The following is a 12519-nucleotide window of genomic DNA, read 5'->3' on the forward strand; positions in this document are numbered from 1 at the left end:
CAGTGGTGACCTCCTCCCCTCCTGACCCATGTCCTCAGGTATCAGAAGTGTCAGCAGCCCTCAGATGCTGAGAGCAAAAGTGTGTTTTCTCTAAGGTGGTGGAGGAGTTACCCAATTCTAATCATTTTACCCTGAGTAGACACATAATTTTTATTTTGCCAAATACAAATTTTATTATTCAACTCCTTTACTAAAACTAGTCAACACTTGTTATGCTCAAAGTTTCTGAGCTGGGGGCAGAGAATTCAGCGACGGTGTTGTCTCTCGTTAAAGCTTATGTCACAGAAACCAGTGAGGTTCAGTTGTTCATTCAGTCAGTTGATGCCAGTGGGCTTCTCCCTTCCTCTGTCTCTGTCTCCCTCTGAGAATGCAGGCCAGCGAGGCCCAGGATTAGGTCAGAGAGAAATCGCCTTCTTTCCTTTACTTGTGTGTAATTTTTCATTTAAAGTTTTTGTCACTTATATTCACTTAGTGACTTATTGGACAAGATTTGTCTCGCTGCTCCTGCATTAGTTCTAATTCATGATGAGGTAAGAACAATAAAGGGAGGTAAAGAAAGGCAAAGGGGCTCCAGTCTCTATCATTTTCAAACTTTAGATTTTTTGTTTATCACTGCAACTGTCCTAGAAAGTAAAAGTCGACAGCTGTCTTGTGGGCATAAAGAAAACAAATGTGAGTCTGAATGTCATGAATGTGAAAGAAGGGAAGTGATTTCCCCCTGACACAATGCCGGATACTAATTTAGCTAACTTGAGTGCAGCACAGTTGGAGAGGAGGCTACGTCAGAGGAGAAGGATGAGGCCAATGTGAAAAACAGAAAGACAGGAACATGGTTGCTTCTGCCAGAAGCTCAGAAAAGACCAAGTCCTGGGTCAGTTGATGGCCTTCAGCTTCGCAAGACCAGCTCCCTCATTTTTCTTTCATTTAATCCATGAATGATCAGTTTTGAGGAGAGAAGGAAGAAGTCACACCCACCAGCTCACAAGTGACTGGCAACCAGAACCCCAATTGCTAGAACACTAACCCTGTCTGGGAGGATCAGCAAGATCCGTCTTGCTGAGCATCCGTCTAGGTGATAAATGCATTCAGGCAATGAGAAGGGTACTTTAAGAAAACTAGAATTAAAGGAAGGGAATTAGATGATTCCAAAAGATCCTGATCTTATCTGCTTAATAGGAATCGTGATATTAAAAAGTAAGAACTGAATTTTATTGCTTGCTACTAATGGACTAGCCACTTTCTAAGTTCTTTAAAATTTAGGGACTTCCCTGGCAGTCCAGTAGTTAAGACACCGAGCTTCCACTTCTGGGGGCACAGGTTCGATCCCTGGTCGGGGAACTAAGATCTCGCATGTGCCGTGGCGCAGCCAAAACATAGAAAAAAAAATTAACTCAACACTCTCAATAACCCTATTGGATCCAACTCACTTATACAACTGGAGAGAAATATAAATCTGGACGAATGAACTGAACCAAATGTACCAAAGGTACAAGGGCAAACCTTAGGGTGCTTACAATGATTTGTCTGAAAGCACCCATTAAAGAAAGTGAAGACTGCACATGAACATGATATTTAGGAACCAACGAAATAAGCAGACAGAGGACAGTGAGATGACAAAGGACCCTTATTCCACTTAAGATGCCAAAGGGTTACTGTCTATGGTTTTGTAGGGCTACATGAGGTGTGGTCTGAGTCCACTGAACTGACTTTAAGTTCTAATCAGAATAGACAAAATCACTATTAAGTAGTTAGAAGGGAATAGATTTTTCTGCCTATTGAAAAAAAAGGAAGTTTCCTAGTGGCCTAGTGGTTAAGATCCGGCACTCTCACTGCCGTGGCCCCGATTCAATCCCCGGTGAGGGAACTGAGATCACACAAGCCACGCACTGCCAAGTCTAAGATTTCGTGAGTGATTTCTTCAATGAAATATGGTAAAATAACTTTATTAACCCTAGAAGAGCTGACCCCTGGAATCTACGTATTTTTAACGCTTGCGTTTTCTTGTGAGTTTAAGAGAAAAAAAAAAAGCACCTAACAATTTCTAGCCATGTGAGCTCTGACATTTCTCCTTCAGGATGACAACTAAAAAGTCACTCACCATCTGGTTCTACAAGAATAAAGTCATTAGCCACAGCAGTCCCTTACCCCAACACGCCCTGACAGGAGTTCAGGGTGGAGATCAGGAATGGGGCACTCTCTGCTCTGGGAAAACTGACAGAATAGGCCTGCAGGTAGTTAGATAATTTCCTGAGAAAATTCTATGAATTCAATTTTTTGCAACTTCTCATACTTAGAAAAGCACTAAAAGCATTAATAGTGACAAATGCTCCTCATGACTAGCAGCAACCTTCTACGAAGATGTGTCCTTGATTGCACGTATCCCCTTCACCACAATCACCTATATACTGACGTCCCCATTATGTCCTTGGAGCAGTTCGTCAGAGCTGACTGAGAGGCTGTCCTCCAGGCTATAGTCCAGTGAGTCCTCCCAAAAAACTGAACTCCCAGCTCCTACGTTGTCGTTTGTTTCCAGTCAACAAGGACCTCACTGATTTCCCAGGAGACCTCCTCAGGTCAGCCTGTTCTCATTCTCAATGAAGACACCTCCATTTCTCACCTACAGTCTAGGCTGGACATCGTTTGTCTACTGATAGAGTCCAGGGAAGGATCTCTACGCCATTGTTCCAACTCTTGGTTAAGATATGGGTATGACGAAGACGGAAGAGCATACGCGCTTCTTAGACAGAAGCAGTGAAGGTTTTTAATGGGCTCCTTAGCAGGGAGAGTCTGGCTTGAACTCCAGAGTCACCCTCATGGCCTTGTATAGTTGTCTTTCTTTAAATTTCTAGCCTCAGCCCATTAAAACATCATAATACTGAAGAATTGAAATAAAAATATTATTTAAAAAATCATTTGTTAATAAAATGATATTTTTAGCCGTAATATAGGAATGGTTTCTGCTTGTTTTAGGACCCTAATCCTTAGGAAGGTTTCCAAACCTCTAAATGTACTTTAAATGTCCTTCTGACTTTAAAAGTACCTACTCAGTGCTATATGCACCAACTGGAAAGAATAGAAAGATGATTGATCCATCAGTGTCCTCTTTCCAAAGTGCCTAAATTAAATAAATGAATTTCCACTTAGCTCTTTGTTGCTTTTAGAAATTGTGACCTTCCAGTGTGCATGTTACTGATACCTGCCCTGCTGGAAAGGCTCTACCCCAGTTGTTGCTAAATATATTAAAATCCCTGCCTGTGTCCCTTCTATTCAAGCATGTTTTATTTTGTTTGTCTTTCAAAGGGGCAAAGACATCATGATGGAATGTAAGAAATTCCTTGGATTGCATTGTCCCCAGGAATATCCTTCCCTGCTCTGTGATTACTTGCTGGGTCCTAAGGACAAAACAAGTTTGCAGCTGGCACTGAGGTAACCCTCGTCCCTTCCAAGACTCCGCAGGCTGCTGTGGTATCAGTGCTGGGGACACTGCTAGTGGCCACATCCTTATGGGAGAACTCTGTGCTATCGCATGCACCTCATTCTTTTCTTCTCTGAAAAGGAATGTTCTGGAGAAACACTTGCCTCGGTGCAGCTGATCGGAGTTCTTCCATGTCCTGAGGACCTGCCGCTGTTCCAGTGAACGCTTTAAACATCTCTGTTCTCCTTCCAAGTTCTCAAGCTGCTGCTGCCTTTCAACTCCATGTTTCCTGCGCTTTGGGCTTTTTGAGCAAATAAGAGTCCTGAACCAGGTGAGTTCCTCCTAGTGCAGTCAGCACGTGGAAGTGTGCAAATAGAGGCACAGGTGAGCTCCTGGATTCTCCACCACTGTTCAGTGTTGGGCAGGGTGCCATCTATTTACTGTGTTTCTCTGGGAGTCTGGACAGTCTGGACCTGCAGTGCTTGGCAGGCGGAGAGCGTGGAGTCATATGAGAGTTTCTGACAAACCTAGAACTTTCACTCAGCTTCTGCTTTCCATTGGTGGCTTTGTAGTCTTTAGCGGAAATTGACAGCCAGAAACCCTAATGGAGAAGGAAACAGCGGTATGAATGGGCAGTACAGCTGAATGCAGAGTGAATGGGGAAAGTACACTATGGATTTCTACACTGGGTGGAACTGAATGATTGTGATATTTTAGTGAAAGAATGGGATCCAGGAAAACAGAGGGGAAGGGGAATTGTGCCATGTATCAGAATCAGCAGATAGATATATGGTATATTTTATACTATGTATTCATATATATGTACCATATATGTATATTATTGTATGTAAAATTACATACAATTGATGACACACTTTCTCCCAGTTCTGTTTTTTAGGCTGTCATTGTTCTGCAGTCAGTGACAGAGAGAGGGGGAGGAGAATTCATTATTCCCATTTAGACCTATATGAAAAATATAGGAAACAACACACTACCTGTTTAGCCCTCACTCTGTGGATGATACTCTGCTAAGTGCTCTTAAATGTTCTGGTTGGTCTAATATTCAATACAACTCTAGGAATATTTTCCATACTTTATATTTGAGGAAACTGAGGCTCAGGGAAGTTAAGTGATTCCCCAGCATCACACGTGTGTCCTGGCAGAATCTAGACTCAATGCAGAAACCCATATCACATATAAATAATTATTTAACTTCCATCCTCTGTAATTCTCAAGCTCTTTGTTTGCTTCTTTGGTGCTTTCTGAAGATCATTTTTCCCTGCTTGACTCCTAAGTGCACTGGCTACTCCACCTTTGTGCCCTCTTCAGACTCTCCTCTTTCTCACTCTTAAAAGTTGAAGGTCCTCATGAGCTTTCGGTCGTCATCTCGTTCTACACTCTACTCCTAAGGAACGACATCCACATATGCTGCTTCCAATGGGAAGTCTGTCTTTAGATGTTTCTTGGCCACTTTATGGAGTCCATGTGCTTTCTCCCCTTCTTGAGATGCCTCATTCCAGATTCTGGTGAGAGAATCCCCTTTTCCCTATCTCTCATTGTAATAGGAAACTTAATTGAAATAATTTAGCATGATTACTGTTTTTACAACTTTTATCTCTTCCAAACTGAACTCTCCAGAAGAATAGGTTTGGCATTCTCTTTTTTCACCTCTGTATTCTCAGAACTATCATATACCCAATATAGAAATATGAAGTTTTAAAATATAACCTGGAACTTCCCTGCTGGTGCAGTGGTTAAGAATCCGCCTGCCATTGCAGGGGAAACGGGTTCGATCCCTGGTCCGGGAAGATCCCACATGCCGCGGAGCCACTAAGCTTGTGGGTCACAACTACTGAGCCTGTGCTCTACAGCCCGTGAGCCACAACTACTGAGCCCACGTGCAGCAACTACTGAAACCCGCACTCGTAGAGCCCGTGCTCCACAAGAGAAGCCATCGCAATGAGAAGCCCGCGCATCACAACGAAGAGTAGCCCCTGCTCGCCAAAACTAGAGAAAGCCTGCGCACAGCAACAAAGATCCAGCACTGTGAACAATAAATAAAATTTAAAAAAATAAAATAAAATATAAACCACTGAAATAAATGAATGATGAGAATGATGAGTAGAATTTATCATCCATGTTTCAGTATGCCTTGCAAATTAAAGCTACTTCTTTTTGTAAGAAAAAAAAAATCCAAATGTCATCTGGGGGAGAGTTTCATAAATTAAACAAGAAAATAATTTGAAACAATATAGAGGTAAGCATATTTTATTATACTGAATACACTATAAAGTTGAACATGGTATTATATGAACAAAACTATTTTAAATACCATACATAGTATGACTGAGATTAAGTAGAAGAATAAATAGATGACTTCATGAGAGCCCTTTGCACTTTAATCACTATAATTTTGACTCCTGGTCTGATCATTTCTAAATCTCTACTGTATATGTGTCTAGTTCTGATACTTGCTCTGTCTCTTCAAACTGTGTTTTTCACCTTTTAGTATGGTAAGTTTCTGTTGAAAGTTGAACATGATGTATGGGGTAAAAGGAACTGAGGTAAATTGGCCTTTAGGGTGAGGAGTTACATTTATCTTGCTACGAGGTTGGCTGTGTTTACTTCTAGTCCTGGGCTCTGTTTCTGCCCTCTTTATTTTCCATATCAGCCAAGCTGGCTTATCCTTTGGGATTGGTCTTCTTGAAAATAGATTTATTAGACCTGTTTGACAAGTAACCACCATAGGTGACAGGTCTATATCTTGTTCACCATTTTATCATTAGTACAGAGTTCATAATAATTATTCCAAATAATTATTAACAAAGAGTATTCTTAGATTTTCCATTAGACCTCCCATCAGAAGCTTCTAGTGACCTCGCGTCAGAGCCTTATATTGAAGTAATTATTAAGCATCATTAGATGATTCAGTACATTTCTACTGAGCCTCTTGGTTCATCATTCTCCATCTCACAGTGAAGACGTAGGGTGGTAAAAATGTAGGGCATAGGATGCTAGATACAATTAGCCTTCTCTGCTTTTCTGGTGTCAGAGTCTTTGTAATGTTATACGTTCTTTTTCATTTAGTATTTTTCTGGGCAGGGGTTGTCTTGCTACTACTGAATTACTTCCTTTATCATCTTGAGTTGAGTATCTTAAGAGGGAAGCAAAAATGGAAACATAAAGGGCCCATACCATGATTTTCCATAATGTGCAATACATCATTGATTTGCTTCTCCATTCAACTTTCTTGGAAAGCTGTCCTTGCATTTGATGTACTGAGGTAAAAGGAAAACAAATGCAAATCTGACTATGATGAGAGTGAAAGAAGTAAAGTGACTCCCCAGGTGAAATAATGACAATGGGAGTTCTTCTCTTGTTACCCTTCCACTTGCTCCAGAATGGGTTCTGCTGATTAATTTCAGCAAATCAGCTCTCACTAAGGTCAGTTCTATCTGTTTCCCTTGTAGTGGATGGTTTCAAGCGCAGAGCAGCTTACTGACATTCAACATCATATTCATCAAAATAATGATACATTATCACTGTAAGTGATTAAATGTCAGGATTTAAAGTAAATCAAATCTTGAACATTGATATGAGTTTTCAGTACATCAAATCCATGAAATCTCTTCAGAAGCAAAAAATAGTTCAAAAAAGGAAAACAATGCAGAGAAAAAAATAATCCACATCCATTCTAGGTTCCACCCTATGTCTCTCCTCCAATTCAGATGGCAAATATCTCAAACCTATTTTCTGTATATATTGTCATTCCCTTCTATTATTCATCCTTCCACCTTCTCCACTATGGTTTCTGCTGATTAATTCTACCAAACAAGCTGTCACTAAGTGGCCAATGCCATCTCTTTTCCCAACGTAGGAGCACTTTCCATGTACGTTTTCACGAATGCATTGAATCTTCTAAGCAGTTCCAGTCTTTCAAACATGGTCTTCTCACTTTTCTCTCTTGTCCTGTTAACATATGGCCATTCCCCTTGCTTTCCTTTGTAGCGTTCCCTCACTTTTAACGTTAAGGTCATAGGATTAAATTTTCAGTCCTTTTCTCATGTGATACTCTCCTCCTGTTTGATCACTTCTTCTGTTCCATGCTTTACACTTCATGGAATTGCTTATAAATTGCCATCTCCAGTATCCAATGGACATTTGCACTGAAATGTCTACTAGTTAACTATAGGTAATATCTACTGCTTTAATTTCTATATCCTCGCATGACATGATCCACCTGCTGCTGGGGGAATTCCATTTTCCCACCTCACTGTAGCACTAAATTTAACCGATATTAATTTCTACTACAAATTAGTACTATTTTAAAAATAATTAAATTTAATTGTGAGTTAACTGATTTTTAAAATTTATTTATTTATTTATTTGGCTGTGCCAGGTGTTAGTTGTGGTACACGGGATCTTCATTGCTGCGTGCAGGATCTTCATCGCGATATTCGGGATCTTTGGTTGCAGCATTCAGGATCTTTTAGTTGTTTGCGGCATGTGGGCTCTTAGTTGTGGCATGCAGGATCTAGTTCCCTGATCAGGGATGGAATCCGGGCCCCCTGTATTGGGAGAGCAGAGTCTTAAACACTACACCACCAAGGAAGTCCCTGTATTAACTGATTATTGTTTTTAGGTTATTTTCCTTTAAAAAAAAAATCAAAGTTACCCAAAGCAGAATTGGATTAGTTATGTTCACCTCTAGGTCCTGAGGGCAACCCACGACCTGGCTAGAAGAAGTCTATTTTTATTTCTTACGTGAAAATCGTAATGATGGGTCAAGGAATTGTAACATACATTCTTTCATCAGGTTACACATTCAGGCTTGGTGTTTCTTTCTTTTTTTTTTTTTTTAGTGGTACGCGGGCCTCTCACTGTTTTGGCCTCTCCCATTGCGGAGCACAGGCTCCGGACACGCAGGCTCAGCGGCCATGGCTCACGGGCCCAGCCGCTCCGTAGCATGTGGGATCTTCCCAGACCGGGGCACGAACCTGTGTCCCCTGCATCTGCAGGCGGACTCTCAACCACTGCGCCACCAGGGAAGCCCCTTGGTGTTTCTTTTTTAAAGAAAAAAAACAAAACAGGAAGTTTTCTCTAGTAAGAATTTAATGCACAAAGAAAACTCATAAACTGAGTTAATACAAAGTATATATTTATTCTCTTAACCACATTGTATACATGCACATAATATTATGTAAATAAAAATAATTTAAATCTTTATAAATAGTGAAATAAATATTAAAATAGATAAATAAATATTTAAGTAGATAAGTAAGTAGATAGATCAGCATGGGCATCTATGAGGGACGAGTGCCTGTAGAGTAGAACATCATGTTGCTTAATATTCCTGAAAACACTTGACAAATTCATTCAATTCAGGGCATGATGAGAGCAGAAATGAGAGTCTTTGACATGGCAGCACAGGTGGAAGTATGGTCTTGTTAGTCACTGAGAATCATTTCGGTGTTGAACCAGGTGTGTGTCATTCCTTCCTCCTGAGTCTTTCTTGCAAGTTTGTTGATGAAGAGAAGGATCTCATGACTTCTGCTCTGACAATCTCCCAGGCACAAGGGCTGTACTTCTTCTCTTGCAGATAGACAGTGATTCTGTGGAAGTATTTCTTCACAGCCAGGATGGAGTCCTCCTTCAGCAGGGGAGTCCCTTCCAGCCCCGCCTCCTGCATCAGACAGGCTTGCAGGTCAGTGAGCTGCTGATAAAGTGCAGTGCAGAACTTGTCCAGGAGGGTCTCATCCCAAGCGGCAGCTGAGCCCTCTGTGCTGAAGAGCTGGAAGGTCTGCTGGATCATCTCATGGATGACAGCGATGGCTTGAGCCTTCTGGAACTGGTTGCCTCCGAACACCTCCTGGGGGAATCCAAAGTCATTTCTGTCCTTCAGGCAGGAGAAGGGGGAGATTCTCCTCATTTGTTGCAGGAGCATCAGGGCCCTCGTGTTAGCCAGGCTGTGGGTCTGAGGCAGGTCGCAGCCCAGAGAGCAGTTGGAGTTGCAGCTGAGCAGCACCAGGGCCAGGAGTAAGGACAAAGTTGGGGCCATCGGGGACCCTGCAGATGCTGCCGGCCTGGCTGAGGTGGGGACTCTGTGAACCCTGCTCTCTAGGTTCTCTGAAGACCTTCCTTCAGGCCTGGGTCTTAAATGGGAGCGAATTGGTTTCCATTTTCTGAATGTTCCCTCTAACTTTCTACTTCTGTTTTTGCTTTTCATTTTGCACTCTCCAGATGGGTTAGGACAACATTTCTCAACCTTTTTTTCCCCCATTATTGCCTCTTCTCCTGCCCACAGATCCTTTTTAGATAGGTTTTTTCCTAATTGCCCCCAGCATGAAATTTTGATAACACAGATATACTGTGTGTCTAGTTTTGTACTTCATGGGTATATTTACTTTATATGTAGACAGAGAAAGTGCAAAGCTTACTGTTTGTATTCTATGCAGGGTTAAGAATGACATAAAATTGAAAGCTATAAATTAAGTGGAAAAGCTATTGAATTTTGTTATAACTTATGACTAAGTTTGCAGAATGATTTTTGAGGTAGGATATTTACTTATATAAATAGTAATATATCAAATTACATATCCATATAAGTTTTATATAAATACTTTATAATAATACCAAAGTATAGATATACTTAAAAATAATTTAAAATTGCTCAAAATCATTGAAAATCTTAAATTATTTTCTTAATATTTATTTTTCGGTAGTTTAAATTTTGCTTCATATCAGAAAATAATTTTTAATTTCACTGGCTGCTAGATATTCATCAGATATTATCAACATTTTTTTTTGTTTATCACTTGCCATAATTATGGATGTGTTGAACAACTTTAGTAGAATTAAACAATAAAATATCATAGAACCTTCCCTGGAACCGGGAACAGCACGCTTCTCTACGCGGTCGCAAGAGGGCACAGGATGTCTTTTGATCGGATGTGTTAGGGAAACGCCCACGTCGGAGAGTTGCAGGTTCCGCGGTTTGGGCAGCACGAGAGGGAGTGGGTCGGGTTCTCACGGAGCAATTTTATACTGATATAGTAGTGCGAAAAACCCCCTTCATTTTCACGGTGCTGAGTGCTGCAGAGGGAACCTTAATGCGGCCTCTCCAGCGATATTTTTGTCTGGTAGCAAGCCCGGAACCTTGCATTTTCTGGGCTTCCCTGAGTTTTGTGCTTTATTTTCGCACAGAAACTTAAGCGAGGCCATTTTTGGGAAAGAAGCCGTTTTCTGAGGGGTTTGAAGCTGGGAAGCGAGTTGGGGCCGATTTTACAGATTCGGGCTCGTTTCTGGCGCTGTGCTGCGACGGCTCAGAGAGAGGGGAACGCGGCGGCGATGGGACTACAGGACAGTGTCGGGGACGCCTTGGGGGTGAGTCGGAGCGCGGCCACCACCGGGGCTGAGGACGCGGGAGCTGAGCGCGCCTGTAGATGCTCTGGGACTTCATGGTGTCTTTCAAGGATACAGCGTTAAAGTGGGGGAGGAAGTACTGAATAACTGAAAAGTGGGAATATTTTAAAACTCACAGTATTTTTTAATATTTTTAAATTAAATTTATATTGTTTTATTTAAATTAAATATTTTAGAATTTTTTACATTTTAATATATTTTCTGAAAATATTTTAAATATTGAAGGTAGGGTATTAAAATATATGGTTGTTAAAACACAGCATTTTATTAAACTGTTTAAACTATAGTTTCTTCATACGAAAACAAGAATTTAATATAATTTTACTTTCCTAGCTTTAATGGAAGCAAACTCATTAATATTTTCAAGACTACTTCTTTACCTGTTTGAGAGAACTGCAGTGTTTGACAATTTCTTGTGACTCTGTGACAGTCTTAAATAATTTTTATTTAACTCGAGTTTCTGAAACACCTTTCTCAGGACCCCAGCTCGACTGTAGTGTAGAAAGAAGAGTTAGTGTCCTGTTCAAGCAGTTGAGGACATTGACCAGGTCTGAGCTTCTCATTTTCTTTGGTAAGAATTTTAGAGACTGAACAGAAATTGCCCAAATTTCATTGGCAACGTGAAGCCTTCCTCTGTAAGACTGTCAGCGTCATCCAAATGCAGGGTCATTTCTGTCTTTATTTAAAATTTTGCTATTTTCTTCAGCATGTATGTTGTGGTGTTTTCATTTTTATATATTGCGTTAAAATATGATTTATCTTGATCACTTAGATTTGGTGCCTTCTTACATTCCATGCTTGAGGGAAGCCCTCCCTTTCTTTACCCAAATAGCCAGGAAATAGCTTTCGAAGTAACGTTGTGACCTTTCATAGCTAAAAATATAGGAATGTCCCATTTTTCATCACCCTCTGCCCCATCTACATTTTATAACCTATATCCTGGTCTCTATAACTTTTATTTTTTTATTTCGTTTATTTATTTATTTATTTATTTTTGGCTGCGTTGGGTCTTCACTGCTGTGTGCGGGCTTTCTCTAGTTGCGGCGAGCAGGGGTTACTCTTCCTTGCGGTGCACAGGCTTCTCATTGCGGTGGCCTCTCTTGTTGCGGAGCACAGGCTCCAGGCGCGCGGGCTCAGTAGTTGTGGCACGTGGGCTTAGTTGCTCCACAGCATATGGGATCTTTCCGGACAGGGGTTGAACCCGTGTCCCCTGAGTCGGCAGGCGGTTTCTTAACCACTGCGCCACCCGGGAAGTCCCTCTATAGCTTTTAAAAACATCTTTGTCTTAAAATAATATCACCAGAGGTGGTCTGAGACTAACTGAGGATGAGGGAAGGGACCGTTTATCTCATTTATACTATACATTTATACAGAGCAGCCATTTTTCCTCGATGCTGGTTCTCTGCAAATGTTTCAAGTGCTGTAGGATTTCTCTCCTTAATGTACCAGACACTGCTCTAGGCCTGGAAACTTGGGCTTTGCTCCTTCACAGTTCAGAAGGCAACCCCTCTCCTAGAGTTTGCATTTGGGGCCTCAACACGCAGACCCCTGACAGTGTTAAGGGAGCGGCAGTCAAAGCCTCTCTTGGTGGGGCTGATCATGGACTCTACAAGTTACTATATGTCACATTAATGCTAAAGGCAGCTATGTTCACTAAATTCAGATTCTCAGACTATAATCTG

The 12519-nt window shown here is 41.2% G+C and overlaps 1 protein-coding gene and 1 long non-coding RNA gene across 2 annotated transcripts in view; one reads left to right on the top strand and one right to left on the bottom strand.

Annotated features, from left to right (window-relative positions):
• Positions 1–8903: 8903 nt before the first annotated feature.
• LOC137227887 (interferon alpha-1-like) lies at positions 8904–9473 on the bottom strand. The gene has a single exon (XM_067744511.1). It carries the CDS (start codon positions 9471–9473, stop codon positions 8904–8906), a length of 570 nt encoding a protein of 189 aa, XP_067600612.1.
• Positions 9474–10313: 840 nt separating this feature from the next.
• Positions 10314–12519, top strand: part of LOC137227896 (uncharacterized) — an 85358-nt gene continuing 83152 nt past the window's right edge. Inside the window, exon 1 of the long non-coding RNA XR_010945042.1 lies at positions 10314–10931. This is a non-coding gene — a long non-coding RNA (uncharacterized lncRNA). The remainder of the gene's footprint in view (positions 10932–12519) is intronic.

Source organism: Pseudorca crassidens, chromosome 7 (genome assembly GCF_039906515.1).
Source record: "Pseudorca crassidens isolate mPseCra1 chromosome 7, mPseCra1.hap1, whole genome shotgun sequence".
NCBI classification, from domain to species: domain Eukaryota; kingdom Metazoa; phylum Chordata; class Mammalia; order Artiodactyla; family Delphinidae; genus Pseudorca; species Pseudorca crassidens.